This window comes from Haemaphysalis longicornis, unplaced genomic scaffold (assembly GCF_048455015.1).
Source record: "Haemaphysalis longicornis isolate Haplotype H1 unplaced genomic scaffold, Haemaphysalis longicornis Haplotype H1 scaffold_26, whole genome shotgun sequence".
NCBI lineage: Eukaryota > Metazoa > Arthropoda > Arachnida > Ixodida > Ixodidae > Haemaphysalis > Haemaphysalis longicornis.
The window spans coordinates 1,909,179-1,934,667 of NW_027526319.1; the positions used below are offsets into that span (position 1 = coordinate 1,909,179).

Sequence of the window (25,489 nt, forward strand, 5' to 3'; positions counted from 1 at the left end):
AGTCGTGCACCGTTGATAATGACTCGAAGAATATTTATTCGTCATAAAATACAAAACGGATCTCCGGGCAAAAGTTACGAATTGGAGTGTTTTGGCGCTGCCTTCATTCCTGTGTGCGTCTATATGAATTGATGTTATAAAATGGATCAGACAAGGGAAGCAAGAGTCACTTACGGAGTAATATCGGTGATATTAAGTGCTCGCCGCTCCTCGTTTATTTCCTTACTTTTGTTACGATTCAGCGCTGTTTTGCAACATTAACCTTACCGCGTCGAACATTGGCTGCCAAGCTCCATTAAGGCTGTAACTTGTCGATGGGGGCTCAGAATAGCAGAATTAGCTATAGAGTCACCGTCTTGCTAAGCAACGCCACAGGCATCATCATCATCATCATCACCAGCCTATCTACGCCCACTGCAGGGCAAAGGCCTCTCCCATTATTCTCCAATTGCCTCGGTCCTGTGCCAACTGTGACCAATTTATCCCCGCAAACTTCTTTATCTCATCTGCCTATCTAACTTTCTGCCGCCCCCTGCAACGCTTGCCTTCTCTAGGGATCCACTCTGTTACCCTTAATGACCAGCGGTTATCTTGCCTTCGCATTACATGTCCTGCCCGCGTCCATTTCTTCTTCTTAATTTCTACTAATATGTCTTTAACACCAGTTTGCTCCCTGACCCACTCCGCTCTCTTCCTGTCCCTTAATGTTACACCTATCATTTTCCGCTCCATTGCCCGCTGAGTTGTTCTCAATTTAAGTTGAACCCTCTTAGTGAGCCTCCAAGTTTCTGCCCCGTAGGTGAGTACCGGTAAGATGCAGCTGTCATACACTTTCTTCTTCAGCGACAATGGTAGGCTGCTATTCATTATCTGAGAATGTCTGCCATATGCACCCCACCCCATTCTGATCCTTCTAATTATCTCTGCCTCATGGTTTGGATCTGGGGTCACAACTTGGCCTAAGTAGATATATTCGCTTACCACTTCCACTGCCTCGCCACCTATGTCAAACCGCTGTGCTGTCCCGAGGTTATTGATCATTACTTTAGTTTTCTGCATATTAATTTTTAGTCCCACGGTTCTACTCTGTTCGCCCAGTGCGGAAAGCATGCTTTGCAATTCGTCCCCCGAGTTACTTAGCAAGGCAACGTCATCAGCAAATCTGAGGTTACTGAGGTATTCTCCATTAACCCTTACACCCACCTGTTCCCAATCCAACGTTCTGAATACTTCTTGTAAACATGCTGTGAATAGCATTGGAGAGATTGTGTCTCCTTGTCTGACACCCTTCCTTATAGGTATTTTACTGCTCTCCTTATGGAGGATGATAGTAGCTGTAGACCCATTATAGATATCCTCTAGTATTCTTACATAATGCTCATCTACCCCCTGGTTCCGTAATGCCTGAATGACTGCTAGGGTTTCGACCGAGTCAAATGCTTTCTCATAATCTATGAAGGCTATATATAGGGGTGCCACAGGCATGCCTGTACTCAAAAAGACTAGTCCAAGAAGCTGTGGTGGTCTAAAGGGGAGGGGGGCAAGATAGGCAAGTGCCCCCGCCTGCCACCGTCCCTCCCCCCCCCCGTTCACGAAAGAGGTCCTCAGCTTCTTATTTTTTGTTTTTTTAAGCATTCCACTTGCGCAAGGTTAAATCCCATTTGTGCAAGGCCGCAAACGTGTTGCGACCGCCAGAAATGCGGGCTCTAGCCAGTCGTTGCACCGCCTAAGGGGCGCCAAAAACCACTCTGTCGCTAAGTGATTTGTGCGTTCACACAGCATACGCGCACACGCCTACATGGTTACCTCCTCCGCAGAATTGGTGCAAGGAGGGTAGCGGTTCTTTATTCGCCCCCCCCCCCCCCCCACCGCCCCCCCCCAAAAAAAAAATTCGCCCCCCCCCAAAACCAATCTTTGGGACCGCTACTGCCAAGAAGGTAATTTCAGGGTGTGACTCTTGCAGTGGCGTTGGCCCCCGCATCTGATCACAGAAATACAGGCTTGTCGAAATAAAATATATTTCGTAGCAAACAGTGACTAGAACAACCGAAGAAGCCCGAAGGAAACTCTCGATGCGCTCTGGTAGACTTGAAGAGCGCAGATTGGAAGTCATGTTGGCGTCACGTGACTCAGAGGGGGAAAATGTGGTGCCAGGGTAGTTCCGGTAATGTTGTGTTGTCTGCTGCAGTTTCCGCGGCCTGAAGAACCTGTGAAAACAAGTTTAAAATTGGCGCATTTTGCACGAATACTGCGAGGCTGCGGAAAACAGCACAGCTGGCGGCCTTTGCACCTTCGTCGGAAACCCCCGCTGTCGCCCCCTTACTTCGATTTCTGAACTTGCCACTGAAAGTTCTCCATGAGTAGCAGGCCCGGATCGTTTCGACAGCAGGGTTTCACATAATATCTCCCAAAGTGGACCGCGTTAGCACGAGCCAGAACCAGCGGCCAAGAGCAACGCCTACGCCTGCTCCAGGAATCAAAAGGAAATGTGCGCCCCGATTGTAATGAAAGCCGACGCCCGTTTCCTAAGTCGAGGGACCCAGGATCGATTCTGATTACGGGAACAGTGTTTTACATCGAAGCTGTCAGCCTCTCGTTGGTCGGAAAATTTCGGGTCGTAAACAAAAACCCCAAGCAGGACCCAGCAGTTCTCTCCTAAGACGCAGAGCGCATGCGTCAGGCTAATCGGGCATACATCATAGGGATCAGTATACACTTAAAAAAAACAGAAAACAAGCATCTGAATCGCATAGGATGATAAGGTGCCTATGAACAATAGGACCCCCAGGACCCCCTACTCCACCACGTTTTCCTGGTAAAGATTATATTTGCAGATTATGTTAGAAGGCTAGGCAGGACTAGTGTAACTAAATAGAGCAATTCTTTCCCGAGACACCAAGCCCATGCGTCAAGGTAGGCAGGACCCAGCATTTGCTGCCAGAAAAGTTGAGTGTAAGCGACAAGCCTGCCGAGACATCGAGGAACATTGCATAGCTTCCCCCGTCAACATGTGGTGTGGTTTACAACTGCTTCGATGGAAATACACTTTGGCAGGCGGGATGGCGACCATTTTTTTCTTTGGAATGGGCTGCACACGTTGCTCTTCGCCGCGGCTGCTAACCCCGTACCCGTCGAGACTTTAGGGTGACTGAGGTGTTAGGTTGCCGATTAGGCGACGTAAAGGTCACAGTGTTAGATTCGCGGGACCTGCCTAACCAATTTATTTCTGGAGGCTTCGAGGTGTTTTGCTGCGAGGGACCGAAAAAGCGCGGCCAACAGCTCCACTGTTAAAAGCTGGAACGCAAGATTTGGCTCATCTGGCTCGCAGCAGTAGTTCTCGCCTGATATATTATACGTGTGCGCGCGTGAAAAACGGCCGTGGGTATCCTTAAATCGACCCAGAAGTGATTTGTAAACAGTCCGGAGACTCTCGACCATGTTGCATCCACACTCGCTGCTTTTAGATGACATTATTCAGTAGGAAAATCTATTCGAAAAGGATGCCCTCCTCACTGCATCCGCTTGCTGATTTCCTATGACTCTTCGTAGGACGTCAAAACAAGATGGCTGTGCATGATTGCGCTTTTACGTGACGGAGTGTGGGCTTAATGTGGCGCACGGCTTGCTCACCCTCTGCCACAACCAGTTGGCGAGGCGTTTTGTCAGCCGGCCACCGGCAGGTCATCGCAATTTATTCGGTCACTTGAAACTAAGCCACGACACGTCTGTGCCTGGAAGGGTGTGCCTTTAGTTTGTTAGTTTGTAGACTGTACCAGCAACCAAGTCTGCTCCACAGAAGCACACATGCGAAGCTTCGTGGAATAATACACTAGCACAAAATCTAGGGCCAATTCAAGGTGGAAGAATAGTCAACGCAAATAATAAAATCTACCGAAACTTTACCGTACATCGTAAAACCAAGCCGCGGTTAAGAGCGTTTTGCACTGTGGGAACAAGCACAGCGTCCAGCAGCACTACCACTACCACACATTTTGGAATTCAATTTCCGCCAAACGAATACAGTTGCTAGGGGTGAGCTATTTGTGGCAATTTGGGGGACGCTTGCTGCATGAGGGGTATTCAAGAAATAGTTATCTAAGCTGCTTGGAATGATACAAATAAATAAATGTATAATTATGCTAGAGATTATACTCAATATATTTCCTCCCCTGGCTGCGCTGGCCCATGGGCTAGTGGCCTGGGGAACTAGGTTCACTGTTTTTTTTTGGGCAAGTTGGAATCCACGATTGCGCACATTTTTTTAAGTGTATTTGTTTGTGTTTCACAACTGTTTTCTATACTGAATTCACCATTTCTGCGGCGTAACGTTCATTGTATTACGAGCGAGTTACCAGAACGCGTGCAGACTGACACTGACCCGCTGGCGGGTTCTCGTACTCGTGGCGTTGCTATAACCACCGTCTGCTTGCGGCCGAAGTCCCGAATCAACCGACGGCTGGCCTTGTGCGAGCACCCCACTTACGGTAAAGGCACTAGCCAGGCAATCCCAAAATGACGGGGAAAAGCGCATTGCATATGAGCGTCTCCGGTGATGCGGAGGCCGTTCATCCAATGCGTACGCCTCGTGTAGCGATCGTTACGAATCCAAGCCGTGCTGCCAGGCTTATCTGGCACATTTTGCAGACGACAACATGGTAGAAACGCGGTATGCCGATTACTGAGGTAACGTGAATGCCCAGCGAATGATAACGTCGGATTCGAAGCATGTTGTTTCACACAACCGAAACCAAAACTTGCTTGACTTGTAATCCTGCACATTGTCCAACCACGCAGCACCTTGCATGACCGTCAATGCTTTGTTTATGGTAGTTTTACTGAGAAGCCGTAGACATCTACCAGCCAGGGGTTCTGTCGCGACCGTCGTCGTCAACACAAAACTCCCGTGAACGAATGAATTACTGGCACCGCCAGGAATCACACCTGAACCCAAATGAAGTAACGAATCGACAGCTGGTCGTCTTACCGAATAAGCTGTGCCCACACAACGAGACGAGGGGGCAGACGGTGCATTCATCTAGCACAGCGGCGGGTCTACCGTATGAGCCCGTTCAAAACCCTCGGGTGAAGTGCAAATCGCGTAATGTATGATAACGGCGTTCACGTGGTTTAGATTAGCGATGAACGGAACAGCATATGAGGAGGGTGTGTTCGAGGAGGGCGCTCTTTGGCGGCGACACAAGAAACAATAGTGAGATGGAGACAGTGAGAGAGGTGACGCCGTAGCCGCACGCGCCGCCCTGCTCCTTATCTTTCGCCAGTCGGTCCTCTCGGTTTTCTTTCTTCCGAAGCTGCTGCGTTCGGTCGTCTCCAAGTTCAACAGACAATGCGAGGGTAGAAGTTGTGGGCGTCGTTCACAGCTTCGCAGGGCAACCACCTTCACAGGGTGAATTGCTGCCAATTTTTTCTTCTTCCGGGCTTTATAAAATAAATATCGTCTCAGAGATCGGAAAAACGATGAAAATTTTGATTAATTCAGCCAGATTTTGGAGTGAAAGTAAAAACAGGCGCTTGACTAATTCACTTCAGTGTCCATTTAACACCTTTGAGTTCTCTATGCTGCACACAAGGCGAGCACAAACGTACAGTTTCTAGTGGTAGTCGATTTACTGCCACTGTAATCGGTGGATGTTAAGCGGGGTAGTATTACTCGGCGAAATGATTTTCCTGGTCACTAGGCGAGTTTTAGGTACGACGGTTCTCCGCCGACGTTATCAGTAGTGATCCGTGATGCAAAGACACAGTACGCAGAAAAAACTTGATCAGCGCCAACCGTCAACGCCAAAAACAGCACCATGAAGCTACGAATGAGCGCTCCGACAACAGGAATGCAAAATGAGGGAGGCGTGGCGGTTGGCTACTTACCAATGCTAGTACGACGTAGGATAAAGTAAGGACACGTGTGTTCAGCACGCGCCGCGCCTATGAATAGTGCCGTTTTGTCCCGCCTGGAGCTGTCCACGATGAGTCGTTTTCATGTGTCGCTGAGTGTAGAACTGTTGCTCTACTATAGCTGTCTTAGCTGACCTTCAGCGGTTGGACAGCATGGACCGTGAACGCAGCAAGCCGAACGAGCAAGTAACAGTATAGCGTGTCGTATGCAGATACGTAACATATATGTTCGCACAGCCTATTTTTACTCGTCAAAGCATGACATCTGTGCTCCGTTCAACCAACTGCTTTCCGCGCTTGAGGTGCTGCACCTGACAAAAGGTAATTAGGTCACCTTCCAGTTGATATACTTTGACATCGTTGTTTGCGCTTCTGCGTTGCTAACTCGTGCTATAAGGATATCGCACATCTCGCCCTGTGCGGCACCCTCTGCAGAAACCACGACATGAAGGGCAGTGTAATAATTGCGCGGAGGAAAGCATGGACACATTTTGTGTGCGATCTTTGTCAAAGTGATTCTTATTTGACCGACACGTACAATACTTAAGAAAATACTTTGAATACCAAGTAAATCATTGTTAATAAAATAGATAGCTGGTGGTACTTTGACGCCATGCAATGATTGTAATTATGTTACTTTTTCAGAGAACCTGCACAACTGGCCGTGGTTACTGAAGGCACCCCTAAAGCTAATGAGTATGCTGATCAAAAATCCGTTCGCGGAAATGGCCGACAAGTCAAAAGCCGTCATCGAATTCCGGTTCCACAATCCTGAGGTACTCCGCTGTATGCTTGACAACCGAGAATTTTTTTTTGAGGAAATACCCACAATAAATCACAGTGGGTTAAAATTTTTCGATAACTTTTACATACTAAAAGATGAATAGTTTCTACAGGGAGCAGCTGCAAATCGGCGTTACACTGTATGCAACTGTATCCTGGGTTTCACTTGTGGCTGCTTTGCTAAGAAACATCGATAAAGCATAATGTGTAAAACAGGTATTTTGATGCGGATGCATTTTGGGGGTTTTTTTTCAGTTCGGAATAAGGTGGCAGAAAAGTTACCTGGTTTGATGAAAACCACAGACAGTTCATATCTTTATTCTTCCGGGTTTTCTCGAACTTTTTAAAAACTGTTTTTAATTGCCGTAACATTTAGTAGGATCTTTCTCGATTCAGTGCGGTGTGAGAGCGAAACCATTCGGCGAGGAACTGAAAAACGTAAGTGTTCACTAGTGCATTACCAATGCTACGGAAGGCCTAGCGAGGCTCCCGCAATAAAGGGACCTCTAAGAACCGGAGGGAAGGGGCACATCCCTAAGTGGCAGTGGATAGCAGGAGGGCTGTATTTTGCGTGATCAATGATAAGACTATTTTCCGCAAGTATTGCGCAAATTCCTACAATTCCATTTGAGTCAGCCTGCACGTTAAGGAAGGGGTCCTGATGGCGTGTGTACTTGTAAGCATAACATATTTAAGCTAACCGATGAGTGTTGTTGGTTCTAATTTCTAGAATAGTGGAACTCAGGGCATATGTTCCCGGGTTTTACAACGGACCAGTCGAGTCCTGGCAAAATCCCCGTAGCAAAATCCATTAAAAGTCTTAGTTATCCGACGCGGTTCCATGCCTGACCCGCATTATCCGACTACCCACACGAAGGGCGCAACAGACCAACGAACAAAATGAAAGTACCGCGGCCCTTCTCCGGGGACCCAGACCTTGCTCAACCGAATGTTCCCGGCCCAGCTTTCTTCGCTGTCTCACCTTTCGTTTCTCTTCTCTCCAAACAACACCCTGTATTGCTCCAAAAGGGGACACCTCCTTTCCACAATTGCCTTCCCCTCTCCTCGCTGGCTTCTCGAGTTGAGCAGCGTTTTGAAGGGCAGTGTGCAGGCGATGATTTTTACCATACATCAGAGGATCACCGAGGAGGTTACGCTGACAGGCTTAGCCTTCCACATGTGTTTGTCGTGGTCCGGTGAGCCACGGTTCGCCATTACTAGCGGGAATTGCGGGAATGGACTGCAGTGCAGCATTTGCTTTAATACAGCGTGGTTGGCGCCTGCAATGCATTGTTCAGTGCAAGTGTACTTTTTTTAGTGGTTAGGGCTTCCGAGCCTCGCAAAGCATTTATTTGTAGTTTCCTGCAAATCCGACGTGCGAAACTATTTTTAAGCGTAATTGCGGTTCTTAGCATTTTACGACGCTCCTATTTTACGAAGCATTCTCACGGCCCCAAGAAAGTCATATAATCACGGCTCTACTCCATTTAAAAAGAAAAAAAAAATACAGCGTTCAATTAAGCGAAAGTTAGAAAGCGAGAACCGTAAGCAACGCCCCAAAACCGAGCCGAAAATTTGATGTTCTGGTCAGCAAGCTATACCATATGAAACAGTGTTTTCGGAGGATTGCTGCAGGTAGCGATGAAGGTACGGCCAAATTAACGTCCGGCCGCCAGTTTTGCGGACTTGATAGGCACTTTGAGTATTTTGTGACGTTATTAAAAGCAGCCGAAGAAATGTTTGCACTTGTTTGAACAAGAAACCACTAAGATCTGTTTATCATCTTCATTGAATCTGCTCAGGTAAATCCCTTCTTTGAGCGTATTTATACTAAATATTCCGAACTTATTTGCAGGTGAACCGGCCCGACATGGCTCAAATACTTTTGGACCATAAACTCGGCCGAAGGAATGGTGTCCGCGCGGAGGGCTTAGAACTGAAAAACCCGGGTAAATTGACGTGCACTTATATGATACTCTCCGCAGCTGAGCGGACATGCCACTCTTCGCCCCCTCATTTTTTCAAAACGATTTCGTATTAGCAGAAGGAGTACTTTATGTATTAATAATTCTACGACAGTCAACAAGTGGCTGCACAAAATAGCTTTGTGGGCCAAAATTCCTAACATCTGTTGTATGTTCTCCGTGGCATTTTGTGATCTGTGCTAATGGAACTCTACCACACTACTGCCCTTGGTTTGTGTTTTTCAAGCCCACAAAAAGCAGAGGTGTTGTCAGCGTGTCGTTGCACCGCACCCGTTATCACGGTCTCCGCGATAAAAATACTTGAACATAACATCGCACATTTGTGAGCAGACTTTCTCTTACAAAACAAACTAATATCAGTCAACGAATTCCGCTGGGGCGTTCGTACGCTTAAAACGACCGGTCGGAACATTTATTACTCAATGAAGCTTTTCATCATGTTTGTTGAGGAAATTTTTCTAAATGATTCATTTTGAGGTCCCTCGTCTTTTATTGACACATTGATCAACACATCGCCTGTCACCTGCAATACCGCTGGTAGGCGTAATGGTTGCTCCTAAACGTCGCTGAAAATTGCAGTTGGCGTGTACCAGGGAAGGGCCAAAAGACTAAACACTGTAGTAACCTCAGACTGGTAGTAATATAATAGCAAGTTAAAAATTTGCTAGGGAATAAATAGCGCGATAGATTACATTTCGAGAGACAATTTGTCGTGCACTGAATTACGTATCACGGTGGTTCAAGAAAAGAGTAATTAATTTCTGCTCCACTTATATTTAACCCACGGAGCAATGCTATCCCATCCCAGAACCCATGTTTCTCGATGGTGGATAATGTTTTAAGGTTCTCTCAGTAGAATCGCATGGTTCATAAAATAAGGTGGGATGTTCTGCTTTTAGAGGTCATCTGTGCTTCCATGTGTGTGTTAGTAGGGATGTTGCTAAAAAGTGCTCAGCATTTGCGAATGTATTTGCATCCTTCTGTCCACTCTCATGCGTTCACACACCCCCATGGATATTGGCGTAGATTCTATGTCGCGAGGTGCGTGTTAATTCTACTCATTGTTAAAATTAATTCGTCGTTTGTTTTTGGGTACAGAACCTCCTGAGCTTCCCACTGACTTGCACTGTAGTACTAGAGGGTAACCCTGGTTAAAAAAACAATAGAAAGCTGGAATCTGAGTACGCATTGTTTGAGAGGGGTGACTCAACAGCGTTCCACACTGAGTTTTTGCGTGATTGTAGAGTAGGTAACACGCTTGTCTATAACGCGCGAGCGGCGTGCTGTGGACTGCGCGGGAGACATCTAGTGATGACGCCTGATTTGAGACCGGTAGGAAATGAGCATGCGCGACCCGCATCAGCGCGATGGCTGTTTTTCTTGTCGCGGTATTGTCACCTTGGCTCCCGTATCTTCTTTCGCCGTGAAAAGCGCTGCCTGCGCTGCCGGGCCGGCAAACAATAGCAAAGATTAGCCATTGTTAGTCCAGCGTTGGCTGCGTTTAATTAAGTGCAACGCGCATACGACAGGCGATGTGACTGGACGGTGTTCAAGATTGGAATCAAAACCAGTGTAGGTTTCGTTTCGGTTAAAGAACATGCTGGACATCCAGCGTTATTGTTGGCTGGGCATTCTCGTTATCTCAGTAATCACAATATCGCACGTCTGTCATGTTGTTGACTGTAAAATGCGTCACATAAGTCTTCCAGCACTGCTTAGAATCGTAACGATCAATAGCCGAGGCGTACGCAGTGGATAAACGCCCTCCGCGTCACCGGAGACGCCCAAATGCGAGGCGATTGGCCCCCACCTTCGGAGCTTGCAGGGACCATTTAATGTAATTTAATTTCATTTCATTCAAAATACCCCTAAAGGCCCTCACCGGGAGGGTATTACATAGGGGGCGAAAAACATTGAAAAAGAACAATGCAAACAAAGCTAACAACAAACAGGTTATAGGCAAAAGAAGCAGGTACCAATTGGTGCATGACAAAAAAATACATGTAGAGCAAAAAGCATCTGTACATCATCTGTACATGTTCAGCAACAGCATCTTACGATACATGCCTGTATCGTAAGATGCGTGTTAGCGTCATGCCAAGGGTCGGCTGATTCGGCACAGAGCCCGCAAGAAGTCGGTGCCGCAAGAAGTGTGTCAGTGTCAGTCGGCACGCGTTCTGCAAGCTTGCTTGTGGAGCAGTGAACGTTACAGCGGCAAAAGGGGGAATTCAGTACAGAAAAAATTACCCAGAAACAAATAAATCAACTTCAAAATGAAAACAAACATGCACTGTGCGGGATTCAAAATAGCGAACAGCGAAACAACACACCACATGTCCAGATCACTCGGAAATTATCCAGCGTTGGCAAGAAGTGAAATATAAAGTTTTTGTCCTATAGCCTGTTTACATTTTGTGGAGTGTTTGCATTCCAAGTTGCTTAGGTGACTGTTTATTGAACAACGCTCGGCAAATAAGCGTCCCCTCAATCCACACAAATATATGCTCTCTAGCGGCTGCATTCCTTAGGCAGAAAAGTGATCGCAGAAGTGTTCGCTAGTTCACCCAGATCCAAAAGTGCTTCCCGCATCTTCGTGTTACGCTCATAATAAGTGTTTTGGTAGATTTTCAATTCCGTAGTACCTATATTAACTTCGCTGACTCTTCTCGCGCCTGAGGCCAATTCCTTAGGTTTTTCTACTGGCGTACCAGTCAGCCAAGCGTCGTAGGGGCGCGTGTTTGAAACTACTTCTACTTATAGCTTGATGCGGACTACAAACCAAGAATCTAAAGGCACATTCTTCTAAGCACAATTTGTGTCACGGCTTAGGTTCAACTACGCGAACAAATTTTGACTACGCGCTGGCGGCTCGACAACTAAACGCTGGGCTGACTGATTCTGTTACAGGGTGAGTGAGCCGTGTAGTACCGCAGTCAAGCCAAACCATCAAAATTGACCGTAATGGGATACGCCATAAGAAATCGGCAAGGAGGGCGCAGAGAGGACAGCGCTTTGATTTTATTTCGCTACTGAATACAGGCGCGTAAACGCAGCGAGAGAGCTCGAAACATGGCTTAGAGGCTCGCACTGCAATTTGGGGGGGTAATTCTGCAATTTGTACAAATAACTTTAATGTACCTTTGAATCTTTCTTCAATGAGTGCGGAGTTTCCCGCTGCAACTGGGCGGTGGCTGTATTCGTTTGTAGCTCTGCACGTGCTGCGCTCTTTTGGTAAAGAAGTATTTTGTTGCTCACATGGAAATCTGAGTACCATACTTTGGGGGACAGATGAACTTTTGTACAAATAATGAATGCCAGGTAAACAAACCACGTTTTACATTGTCCGAGAACGTCCCGGAATTTTATGTTTATAAATGTTTTATTCGTTATAACTTGACAATCTTTCATAACTTTTCAAAGCATTCTTCCCCTATGGTTCACTAAATCGTTGAAGGCACCCTGGAAAGCTTCAACGGGAACTTCTTTTAGTGAGGGCGTCGCAGCTGCTTTTGCCGTGTTCAATGCCCATGCCGAGCTCCTTTCGGGGATATTTTAATTTCTGTCCCTTCTGGTCACGCCGTCTAACAATTCTAGGCCTGTTTCATAGCGTCATGGAGTCTTGGCACTTTAACAAACGCTCTTCCTTCAACTCACTCAGCAGAACTGTAGTCACCATTTTCCCGCAGACTTTCCTCATTTGAAGATCCCCGTATAAAATATGATAAATGATTATTTTGGGATTCCCCACCCCTAAGGGATCATTTGAACTCTTGTTTTCCGGTACTAGTCCAAAACATGATGTAGGTTTTGTATCGAGTCATCCGTTTGTGATGTTGACGGGCGTTCCGAGCGGCTGTCGTCGTTCACGGACACTCAAGCCTCCCGGAATCCTTTGGATTAAATTAAAAATTGGCGTTCTTTCATCTCGTCTTCACCGAAGGCTTTCCGAAGACTTTCGAGCGTTCCCACAGTTTCTACCCAGTTTCACACAAATCTTTATTGCGTAGCGCTACTCCAAAAACCGGTGCGTTTCTTTCTCGACGACCCCTATGCGGAAGGGGACCTGAACTTTCCGCTGCAACCGACACCGGTCTCGTTTCGAATATAATATCCATTATTAACTTTCCTGCCCGAAGGCCCGCCCCACTTGGCGGCGTTGCTGACTACAAAAAAGCACTTCGGGATCTTTTGCGATAGACCATGTATCCCAGAAATGGGCAATATATATATATATATATATATATATATATATATATATATATATATATATATATATATATATATATATGTATACACTTCAATAACTTTTTATATTCATCATGCTTAATTATAGAAAAACGGATCCCTAGGCAAACATCGTATTAACACTCCGACGTTTTCTCGTCGTTTCCTGTTCGGACACAGGTTGCGTATTTGTCGCGTTTTTTTTTCTTAGTTTTCTTCAACACACCATAAATATATATTTATGTGGGTGTGCCTTGTGCATTTGTTCTTCGTTCGGTTAACATTTTTGTCCTTGATTTTTTCGTAGAGCCATTTACTCCAGTCACGATGGATGCAATTTCCGCCAACTGTGTGTCCATTTTTTTGGCCGGGTAAGTTCATCTGTATAATTTTGATACGATGCATCCCTTCTTCAAAGGGGAAGCTCCTTGCCTGTGAAGCGTGTTGTGCGACGTGTTATCGTGGTATCTCTATGGAGCTGCCAATTTAGAGTGACACTTGCATCGCAATATGCAGTGTAATTTTGTGACTAATGTTTGAGGCGACTGGGAGGTCGAACTAAGAAAAAGTACACTGTTGCAGCCAGTTGGTGTTGCCGGGAATATGTATTACCCGTGAAAACAAAACGCGGACGGTGAAAGAAGCGCACAGGACAATTTCTACACTTCAATAGAGAAATTTTACTCGGGGAACATAACACATGCTATAAGGAGGGGAGGCTTATATTGAACAAAGGAAAACAACAAAATTTTCCGTCATATTTGCGAGCACCCCCACACAACCCGAGCTATGTGTGAGGCCTGCGGCCTTTTAACCGAAAGTAGACTAAGATTGGCGAAGTTGCAAATCGTGAAGTGCAAAGCGGGATTGATGCGGCTAGACTGAGGAGTTTCTTGAAGGACATGTGAGTACATGTACGCGTAAAGCCTAAATAAATGTCTGAACCAGCGACAACGAAATATTTTTAAGACAGCCCTGGTGCAATGCCTTCAAATTTGTAAGTCAGGGTCTTTTAATATAATTTAGGTCACGAGTGTTTCAGTCTTGATTTAGGTCCAATGCTTTGTGTAGACATAATAAAAAATAAAACACCGTCAAATAAAACAAATAAATTACCGTCAACAATTATCAGGTTATTTGCCCTTGTCTTGAATTAAGTATTCAATATTGCTTAACCACAGAAAGCCCAAATATATTTTCAAGCAGACAAAAATCCCAGAACCGGTTGTACCTTTATAAAGGGCTAATATGACTTCGTTCATACAAATATGAAATATTAAACCCGTCACATCTTGTTAAACGTATCATAAACAATAAAATTGGCTCTTCTGCTGCCGACTTCATTGCCAGCTACAGTCATTTGCTCGGTGGTATTCCAAGAAGCAGCCGCGTTTCTTGTTCAAGCACAGAGTTACGTCGAATTTCGGGCGCACAGCTGTGCTAAGCACGTTAGCACTTGGTATACAACTCCTGCGTCGAAGTCGCTTGCTCGCCACAAGTGAAAAGTGCCCAACCCCATCTCTTCGAACGTCATCCTGGGGCTGACTGGGCATGAGTTTTACTTTATTTTGTTCACAGAATGCGAATGCAGACTTGTCGGTGGTCATCTTGGCGCTTTTCTTGCGAACACCAGGCTGTCTGTTAGGCTGGAAATGAAGGTTAAAAGCCGCGTAGAGGCCGCTCCTTCAACTGATGGCTCCGGCGACAGTGGAAATTTCAAGTGTTCCTTAAGCCGTTGAAGATATTGTCGCGAATGCGACATAGAGACGAGCCGAGACACGTTGAACGCTATGCCGTGCACCCAGAAAATAGGGGCCCTTTTTTATTCCACGCTTATGGCGTTCGTGGGTTCTTGCGCACCGGCGCCGCGTCGCCCTCACTCATTGGTTGTCAATCAGCCCCAGCGCCATCGCCGCTGGGGCGCCGCCTCAATAGAATGGTGTATGACATACATGTACCCGCGGCTGGAGCGAATGGTGTACTTGTATGTCGACGCCTGTTCTACCATTTCACGATAAAGCAGGCAGGCGTCTGCTAGCACTTTAGCGTTCACATTAATATTGGTAGTACGATCATTACTAAAAACAAGAAACAAAATGCGAGCCTTGCAGGACTCTAGATGTAATTGAGGAAGTAGCTGATGTCTCATTGTTAAATTCCACATACTGTGAATAGTCAACCAAATAATTATTTATTCATTAAATAGTATTTTAATTTACTTGAGTGCCCTTAAGTTCGTAGCTTCTTGTGTGATGCCTGATGGAATGCTTTGGCGAAGTCGAGTAAAATCAGGTCAGTTTGTTTTTGTTCTTAAATGTAATGCGGTACCTGGAGGGTTCATTGTTGTAATGGGCTTTTGGTTGAAAGACCTCGACAAAATCCATACGGTTGCGATTACCAAAATCCATACGGATGGAAAAACACGCTTGTTTCCTCTACGTAAACGATTACGTGCTTAAGAGTTATGGACCTAGTCATATAAAATCTATTATGGGGTTTATAGCACTGAACCTACAGATGGACTGTGAAAACCTCCTTAATGAAGGGTTCCGTAATAATTTAGACCTTTTATAGAAGCACTTTTACTATTTTACCATGCTTCGAAATTTTCGCTTTCCATCTCCATCTGGAAAGCAGCAACCGCAGTTCGGATTAAATCTGCGTTCTTGGTTTCAGCAGCCCGATGCCTTAGAAACTGAGCTCCCGCGGCGGTTACCAAACTTTGTAGCACCCTGCGTGGCGCAACGTTTGATTGGGGGAATGCCTTGCATGACTTTGCGATCTGTCCCTTCTTAGCGATTCGTGACGTAGTATTTCGCGTCACGTGGAAATGAAAGTGAAACAATAGAGATATTACCACTTTCACCACTTTTGACAGCCATCATTTCCTGACGCGCTACAAAAGAGACCACAGCTCTACATAGTGAAATCTTTCAGATAAAACTAAAAGTAATTTCGGTTTCAGTGTCTTTTTAAAAAACCGCCGGGAGTGTAATATTGATGGCCCGCACAGCAGCACAATGTTTGCCAAAATTTTGTACCCCATGCTAAAAGTGCAAAGGTCGGCAAAACGTTTATGAGCGAGCTCCTGCCTCGAGCGAGGCTGAAACGTTTTATTCTGCGAAACTTAGGCAAACGTGTTTTTTTCTCACTCTCATAAAATACCTCTTCACACCTAAAAGTTTCCCTTATTCTTTGAATTCTTTGTGTTCCAGAAATGTGAGGTGTTTCCTAGACCATTTCTAGAAAGATTGTAGATAACCACAGCAAGTCATCGGTCTGATGTTTTGATTTTCGTGAATCGCAAAATCTTAACCAGGACAACAATATAAAATAGCAATACACCGTGCGTTCGCACGTGCTAACGTTCAGAAAAATGTAGAGCCTGAAGTTTCGATATTAAATTACTGAAACCCGTCGTTTATCAGGTTTGCCTGGTACTACTCGAAACATCTTGGAGTCAGACCTGCTATGAGTCACCTCTTTATGCATACAATGTGTCCTTTATCAAGATCCTCTATTGTTCTGAACATGTGGCGGATTCAAATTACTTCATCGATTGTGTATTCATTTATTTATTAAAAAAACCCTAAAGGCCCTCTGGGGAGGGTATTAAATAGAGTAAAGGGGGTTACACTGGTGTCAGAAAAACTACAAAAAGAACAAAATAAACACAAGAACTAAGAAGGCAAAAATAATATACATCGCCTGAGTGCTAACAAATATAAAAAAATCGGAGAAACTATGAGAACGGCTATTGGTACAGTAACTAAAATGAACTACGCAGAGTATTACTACACGGAATATTACCACACGTGATTTGACAGCGCAAGAACTGAGTGAAGGGAAGCAGTGAAATGATACATTGTACATTGGTATTTTTCCTCAAAGCATTAGTAACTTTCACGGTATTCGGTTAAGTAACAATATTTGATGGTAGATTATTTCGGTAAATTGCGGTACGAGAAACAAATGATTCGGAAAAAGCAAGGGTATGAAATGTGATGCGTTTGATTTTGCATGAATGACCTCGACGCAGCAAAATGGCTGCGGCTTCACAAATAAATTCGTTATGAAGGGACACATGGTAGCATAGTTTACGAAATAATGTTAAGCGAGATATGTTGCGACGACGCGACAAGGCTTAGAGTTCTGCACGATTTTTTTAATGCTGTTAGGCTAGTATAGGCTGAGTAATCAGAAAAGATGAAGCGGACAGCATGGTTTTGCAAGGCTTTTAAGTCATTTATTATATATGCCAGATGAAGGTCCCAAATTGCTGATGTGTGTTCTAGTTTAGGGCGTATTAGTGTAATATATGCTAACTTACGTAAATGCGCGGGAGCATGTCTGAGGTTACGTTTGAGAAAACCAAGTGAATGGTTAGCAGACGTGAGGATATGGTTTACGTGAGTATTCTGGTCAAGTTACTGGTTCGATGCACGCCCAGCTTTTTATAGGAGAAATTTCGCTCCACGACGCTGTCTTTTAATATACAAGATGCTGAATTTTGGGAGGCTTGATAAGTAAAGGATACTGCTCTTGTTTTAGCAAGGTTTAGAGGCATTAGCCAGGTTGACCACCATGTGTTAATAGCGTTTAGGTCAGATTGAAGAATGTCGTGGTCATGTTTAGATTGAATTTTACGGTATAATACGGAGCAATCCGCAAAAAGTCTGATGTTAGATTTAACGCAGTCTGGTAGATCATTAATATAAACTTTAAGATAATTTATAGGATCATTAACAAGATCACTAAATAATAATTAGCAGCGGCCGTGAAATGCTTTCCGTACATGAGATCGAATGTGGTGGAAACGAACATTGATGCAGTCAATTTTACGGTCTTGGTGTAGGCAAGAATATCCGACGCCGTTATATACTGCTAGAGCAACATATTCGAAGTGCAAGTGTTTGGTACCACTACAACAAGCTCTTGGTAAACAAGAATTTTTAGGAATCGCTTACCTTCTAAGTTAGTTGTCAGGGTTATGCTGTGAGGATTTCATTCAGTAGGGAAGACTGCAGTTACGGTTCCTGCTCAACACGTGCATTTTTACAAACATAGCAGCTACATCCACTAACCCGGTTGGATGCTCACGGCAGTCGCACATTATGAGAGCAAAACCATGTGTCTTGCTGCAGAATATTTGCAGAATTGTTATGTGCCCAGCTACCATGCACTGGGCCAGAGGGCGTAACTATGAATTTTTCTACCTTCTTCGCGATATGCAGCTATGACACGACAAGGTTGGCCTTGACCTACTGGTTCTATCTAATGGGCAAACACCCTGATGTTCAGAAGCGCATGAGGGAAGAAGTTTTGAACGCTTACAAACTAGAGGTGAGTCGCATCTTAATGCCTTCCACACAAAATAAACTACAGTTTAAGCTGTATTTTCGAGAGTCGTGGAATACAGGTTAAATCCACTGGAAATACAAACCGGTGAATTGTGACTTGATTGGATTGAGACTTTGCTAATTGGGTTCATGGTTCCTAAGGACGGGAGAGCGACGCAAAATTGGGCACACACGAGGCGAAGGAAAGGACAAAACGGCGCTGACTTACTAAAGTGAAATATCATTTCTACAGGTGCCGTCATACGTAATTGGAACAAATATTTGGGAATATCCCAAAATATTGGTCTTACTGGCTTTAAAACAGCCATTACCGTTCTACACGAAGCTTTTTCTAGTAGGGAAGGCTCTTTTAAATGCACACCAATGTAGCCACGCAGTAGCTGCAAGAAATTCCTGTACATTTACGAGCCTCTGTTCAAATTCCTTTTGAAGGCACCTGTACTCTTGATGTCTATTGTGTAAAATTAAAAAAGGGTTTTCGTATTTTTCACCTTCCCGGTTTCTTCTAACATTTTGGTATACATTAGCAAAACTGCAGTGCATCTTTCAAAATAGTGGTGAGACGCTCTGTTTTACTGCATCATGGGTGAAGTAAGACATACAGGAGATTTGAGTGACAGCTACTTGCAGATTGAACGTATTGTTCTGTCCTGTTTTATTTGTGCTTTGAGCACACGCACATTTCTATGTTTTAAGACACCTGCGGTATCAGTGGGCGCAGCCCACGCAAGTAAACAGGTGCACCATATTGCTAGATAAAGTATTAAATACACCGAGTCACCGCCCATTGTAAAGCCTAGTTTCATTCTGTTTCATCCTATAGTCAATTATTACATTAGCAGAACTTAGTCCAACTAATTCTTTAAAGCAGTATTTCAGTTTCCTATAACGCAATGATATATCTATCGGCATTGTTCCCTGTACCTTTTACCCCGTGGAAACTCCATATATTCTATGTTTGCACTGGGCGGCAATATTTTTTCCTCCTATGTATTTCACAGTGCCGTCACTGATTCACTGCAGTGACGGCAGTGGCTTTCTTATGGCGCGGATGTATTTCGTCTTCCCCAAAACATTTTCTGTATTGGACACCAATGTTCAGCTCAGCGAGTTTAATGACTCTGGTTTAAAGTTAAATACGTGAAAATGATCCTAGCAGTGCGTGTTTAATTCTTGTGCTCTTTTACACCTTATAAAATTTGCACTAGTTTCATAGAAAAACCTGTTTTGCGCAACTAATTTTCTTCGGAATTCTTCAACTCCCCTTAAAAATAACGGCATACCAACAAGTCAAACAAAAAGAATTACTGAACTTCCTTCACACGTTGGCTGTAGTTACCTACACTCTAATTATTCGCCACAGGTGCTTCACCGCAGCGCACATATGGACCAATGAGCGGGTCCAAATGGGCGAAGTCGTTGAATGTGGAGGCTAAGCGTGTAAAAAAAAAACACAAGCTGCGCTTACACAATCGTTCACGGACGCGTCTTCGTGTTGTTCGAGCGCATTTCTGCTATAGCCGCCTGCTGTGGCTCGTCCGTAGCCAATTTTTCGCATTTGGTGCCACTGATTGGTCGTTCTGGGGCGTTGTAGTGAAGCGTACGCGTGAAAGGTATTAAAGTGTAGATGTTCTAATAAAATCTTTTGACTCCATGTGCAAGGTATTTTTGATACATACTTTATTTGTTTCCAGGGTGATCACCTGTCTACGGAGACTCTGACGAGCCTGTCTTACACAAACCAAGTCATTTCTGAAACACTCAGATTGTATCCACCTGTGATCACGTAAGCTATTTGATAAAATGTTTTCGGATTGTTTGAGATATAACTCCCCAGAACACAAATTTCTAGAGTAATGCGCTAGACCTCGCGATTAGGGTGCAGCAAGTGTATTTAAGGGAACCCATATAGTGTCGCTTTTAACAGTGGATCTCTGTAAGCTTCAGCTTGGTCTAGCTCAATGTAAAAAAATGCCCCGAAAAAGATGCACGTGGTGCCTCCTGGCGAGAAGGGAGAGCGCGAAAGTAGCGTTCGTCAGATAATGCGGCGGGCGCGCACTAACCTCCCTGCCTAGCCTTCCAGCAGGGCTCTTCTTTATTCGGTATGAGCTCCCAGCAGTATCGAGAGCTAGCCTCTCACCCGGGGTCAACTCTGTTCGCCACACGCGCGGAACAAGAGAAGGTGCGTCGGCAACACAAACAAACCCTCTGAGAGCTGTAGCTGCTCTTCTGTGCCCTTAAGACGATTACTTTGCCGCCCCCACCATCCCAGAAATAACATTTTGGCTACACCTATTTCCCCTCGAAGTTCCGCTTGTGCAAAGTGCCCGGGGCACTCTAATACATTTCAGCAGGCTCCGACTGAACCCCAAATATCCCACCACGAGCTTTGCGAGAGAGGCTCAGCCAAGTCCACCAGCGATTACCAGCGTCAGCGGGTCGAGAGGGCTGTTCACGCAGCGCGTGCCCATTGGGTCCTGCAATAAGGAATCTACCCTGAAGACTCCAAATTTATTCTCAAATTCGGTGATATACAGTGCCTCGTGACCCAGCGCGGAGCACTTCGTTTACGCCCCCGCGAAACGTTGGTCGGTGAAGCCTGCATCTAGGGAAGAACAAGTAGCGTCGCGCGGATGCCGTCGTGTCGGTGCTCGATAACATATGAAACGACTATGATGGAACCTCGAAGATCCCGTCGAAGGCGGCGCGCCTAAACGGAATCAAAGAGTGGAACATTCCGAATGCCGGCATTGTCGGGCACAATACTGACAGTGGATCCCGGTCGGTAAGAAGCTAGCCCGACCTCCAGCACCGCTGCTTCTCAAGCCTTGCACGGTCGTGTGGGGTGCAACAACCGGGTCTCCGACGAAGGAATGAAGGTCGCGAGCTCTGCTGTTTTTACAACCTTGCATCACTAGTGCAAGCCGCGCAATTTTTTTCTAATTACAAATCAGCAAAATACTACCAGACCTGCCGGTATGTCCCGTGCGATGAAATGTGGCTTAGGCAGTAGTGTAGCCATCATTAAATAATTAAGTTTCAGGCCAGCAATGTTCTGATGCAGGTTTGGCACTGAGTCTCCTAAATGCTAAATTATGGATGTAAACATAAGGAACACTTCATGGCGTTCTTGTAAAACTAATGTGACTGCTGCAGTAGTCCGTAGAAAGAACAAGTGTAGTGACTTCCCTCCACGTAAGGCGTTGCGCTGCTGAGCACAAGGTCGCGGGTTCGATTCCCGGCCGCGGCGGCCGCTTTTCTGATGGAGGCGAAAAGCAAAAACCCCCGTGTGTACGAGATTTCGGCGCACGATAAAGATCCCCAGGTGGTCAAAATTAACCCGGAGCCCTCCACTACGGCGCGCCTCATCGCCTGCGTTGCGCCGGCGCGTTAAACCCCACAATCAATCAATCAAACTTCCCTCCACGTAAACGTTGCTAAATTAAAAGTACTCTCTACACCTAGCCTTTGAAAGTGTCAGTTCTTTCTGCTTGGTTCGGTTTTCTTAATTAACATTACTTCATTTATTCGGCGCAGATTCACGACGCGAAGAGCCGAGGACGACTGGCGTCATGGCAGGTACCTAATCAAGAAAGGTACCTCAGTTATGGTGCCTGTGTACCATATACAGCGCGATCCACTCTACTGGGTTGACCCGGACAAGTTTGACCCTGACCGGCAAGTGAATTTTTATTTTGTTTTAGCAGCGTCTGTGGGTCAAGGTCACCATAACGTCAAGCGATTTATTATGACTCAATGGGCCGGAGTTCGGCATCACGTATCAATGAACGTTAAGTGCTGTTTGTTAACATCAAATTTCCCTGACGTCAAGGGTTCTGTAACAGCTTCGAAGAGATGATCCACCATCTCGATTTTATCTCTTGAACATGCAGCATAATACGCTCAAGGAGGGTTCTCCAGTAATCACGAGAATTTTCAGAAACTAGATACTTCATCGCATACTCAGTGATTTCCACGTGTCGTAAGTAAACACGTGTTTTTTACGGATAATTGAGTGTCAGACACCTAATTCGATTTAGTTCTGAGTGTTTAATGATCCCTGAAACGGCTTCAAGCAAACTAACAATTCGTACTTCTCACTAGGAAAACCAAGTATATTGTCGGTAAAAAACTCAGGTTGAGCGAAGTGGTAGCGACAATTTGGGATTCCTGTTTTACGTCAACCGAGTATAATTTAAACTTGTAATAAATAACCTCCCGATTTTGCTATGTATTCTGTAGAACTGAACCACAGCATCAGTGTCGGTAGTATCTTGTGACCACGTGAAAGTATGAGCAGGTGTCAGAAGTCGCAGGGGAGATACCCCTGTATGCTTTGCGTAGTTCTCTGTGTTATTCACTTAAACAATGTTAATTTCACGTGTCTCTATAAGCGCAGGTTCAGTCCAGAAAACAAGCACTTGATAAACCCCCTCGTCTACCAGCCATTCGGCATCGGTCATCGAGTGTGCATTGGTCAACGGCTGGCACTCCTCGAGCTCGCATCGGTGACAGCGGAAGTGCTACGTCACTTCCGGATATTGCTAGGCCCTAGTCAAAAGGTAATTATTCCTGTTTCGTTAAGCAAATTTGAAGATTTCGCATTTGTAGGTAGTCTGTGTGGTTTCAATTTTGGAGGCAACACCATTCTTGAGTTATTCACATGCTTTACGAGCTCTTTTGAATGTTCGGCACGGATGTACAACTATTACACATAAATTATTAGGATTCAACGACAACGCTGGCGAAGTAGTCAGAGCGAAGTATCCATGAATCACTTGCACGGGTACACGGCTTTACTTATTGGAAATGGTTTCTAATGCACGCGATTTCAATTCAAGTTGGGTAGCTTTGTTGAGGCATGCAGGCCAAAATGTGTTCGTGAATTTAGGTATTTCGTGGAATTATCAGTAGAGTACGTTAAACTTCAACGTCGACTTGGAGGCCTTGTTGTGACGTTTCAAACTGCTATTTCAGCCCCATCTGGAGTTGAAAACAACCGCGCTGTTGGCTGTCCCACGAGACGATGTGTGGATACAAGTCCAGAAGCTCAACACTGTGAAATAAAAGTTTTTGTCAGTTATCTCTGGCCTGGCCGTGGATGATTGTACAGCTGTTTTTCCTTGCCTCCCCCATCTCCAAGGATGGAAAATAAAGGAAATATTATTATTATAATATTATTATATTATAGATTGTGGGTCTTTATGGTACTCAATGAAAGAGTCAAAGAGCTATTTACATGTAGCATTTAAAAGTGTTTGTCAGGAACCCTTGAAAAAAGTGGAATCAAGTGTGCTCTATGAGACTTGGAATATATATTTCTTGGCCCAGTTACGGGTAATAAGAGCGTATATTCATTTTTTACTAAACGATGAAGAAACAACTGCACAATGAATTTTCTCTGTAGCTTGGCTGAAGAACGTATAAACTTTGACTAGTAGAACAAGGACGAAAAAAACAACAAAATAGGACGAAGCGCCTCGTCCTGTTTTCTAGCCTTTCTCCTCCTTGTTCTACGAGTCAAGTTTATGCGCTCTCCACTCCTGCTATGGAGAGCCAACTAGCCCCTACAGATGCCCTGTAAATTTGCTGTATGCGCCGTGTGATACAGGAAAATAGCGACGCAATATTAACTAACATTTAACGGGAACCACACAGTTTACGCAACTATAATAAAGGAACCTTATCTGCCAAACATAGTCTTAATACTGAAGGTCTGACGTGTGTTCTTTACATCGCTCTACGTAGTAAACGACGGTTGAAGAATTTAAATTCCTCAAAAACACTAAACACAACCATATACCTCTTTCAAGCAGCTTCTTGAGTTCTCTTTGTCCCAGCGAAGGTCCCTCTCTAGATTTCGTTCCTAAGGCGAAAATGAAACGCTTGAAAAAACACCTCAGAAGTCTTAACATATTTACTAAGAAACGAAAAAAAATTGCCTGGCGATTACGATACTCCCTAATGCGATATTTGGGCGCAGCAGCAGTGTGCTGAGACAGCACTCACTCATGGGTACTCTCGACGGCAGCGATGATGAGCCTCTGTGTCAGCGGCGGGAAGTGCATCTCAGGAAGTTACCGCGAGCTGGGTCTTAATCGAACGCAAATCCTAGACACGCGCACGTCCCCCTCACGTTTTTGCCAAGCTTCGCGCCGTCGAGCGCCTCGTTCTGGCACAGAATACTGCCTCCCTTCCACCTCCCGCACACTTCCAGCTCCCTCCGCCACGGCTAATCGGCCTCCCCAATCAAATTTCTCGACACTCTCCTCATTTGCTTTCTTCTTCCACTCGTCGATCTTTCCATCGTTGGCTCGGAGGAAAGAATACCCCTGAAACTGCATTGATGGATACTCAGTGGTTGTATCCAGTGGCGTGGCGCTCATTCCGCAACAATGTGTGTTCGCCGCCATGCCGGTGCCTGCGGGTCCGCGTTCTCCCCCAAGTCTGCGGGGTGCCCGCTACGCACTTTGCATGTTAGCAGAAGAGCGGTTTAGGCTGGTCATTAGATCGGCGAGCATATGCTGGGAAACCTTGCCGAGCGATAACGTAATCGCATTCGCCAGCTTTGTCTCACCGCACTCGTGTGGGAGTCGTGTCGCCATCCGTCGGAAGCGCAATACAACAGGCACAAGCACACCGTTTAAAACACGGCGCAGGGTGCCTCGCCCTACCGCATGGAGTGACGAGTGTGGCAGTTTTGACGGTGCATATAGAAGACGTAATGCCATAACGACAGAACCCAAAAGTCCCGGAAGTGATAACTTTATTCAACTTCATTACTTGCATCGCACACGCAAGACTACTCAAGCCGAACGGTGGCCACCGAACGACTTCAAAAATTTTGAGCAAATGCCCGTACCGGTCCGCCCTCCGCCACTCTTGTAGATTAAACGGAAGGCCGTTAGGAACACGTGCATGGCACACACTTTATTGGCCGAGTGTTCATTGCTCTTTAGGGGAGAACGACGACAGCACGACGAAAATTTGGCCGTGTTTTCAAGAAGAACCACACATTAGCCTAGCCGAACGCAGAATAAGCTAGATGTGCCGCCAGCTTCCTGTTTGCCCAGTCTTAGCGCAAATAGCACGAACCTTCCCCATTTTTCTAACAGCAGAGCTGTTTACGCTTTTACTTCCTCCTTGGAGCCTTACCAGAGAACTCTGCCCAGTAGAGCGCACGTGAGTATTCGCCTCGTTAGGAGCGCCCAGCGTAGCCGAGGTATA

General features: G+C 45.4%; 1 protein-coding gene across 2 annotated transcripts in view; it reads left to right on the forward strand.

Annotated features, from left to right (window-relative positions):
* Window positions 1-23,343, forward strand: part of LOC144172789 (cytochrome P450 3A31-like) — a 78,906-nt gene extending 55,563 nt beyond the window's left edge. For both annotated transcript variants that reach the window (XM_077701393.1, XM_077701394.1), the window contains exons 7-14: window positions 6,556-6,686; window positions 8,549-8,642; window positions 13,210-13,273; window positions 18,137-18,245; window positions 19,957-20,048; window positions 21,800-21,940; window positions 22,662-22,824; window positions 23,240-23,343. In XM_077701393.1, coding sequence (XP_077557519.1) covers window positions 6,556-6,686; window positions 8,549-8,642; window positions 13,210-13,273; window positions 18,137-18,245; window positions 19,957-20,048; window positions 21,800-21,940; window positions 22,662-22,824; window positions 23,240-23,329 — 884 coding nt within the window. In that variant the 3' untranslated portion in view covers window positions 23,330-23,343. The remainder of the gene's footprint in view (window positions 1-6,555; window positions 6,687-8,548; window positions 8,643-13,209; window positions 13,274-18,136; window positions 18,246-19,956; window positions 20,049-21,799; window positions 21,941-22,661; window positions 22,825-23,239) is intronic.
* The last annotated feature ends 2,146 nt before the right edge of the window (window positions 23,344-25,489 follow it).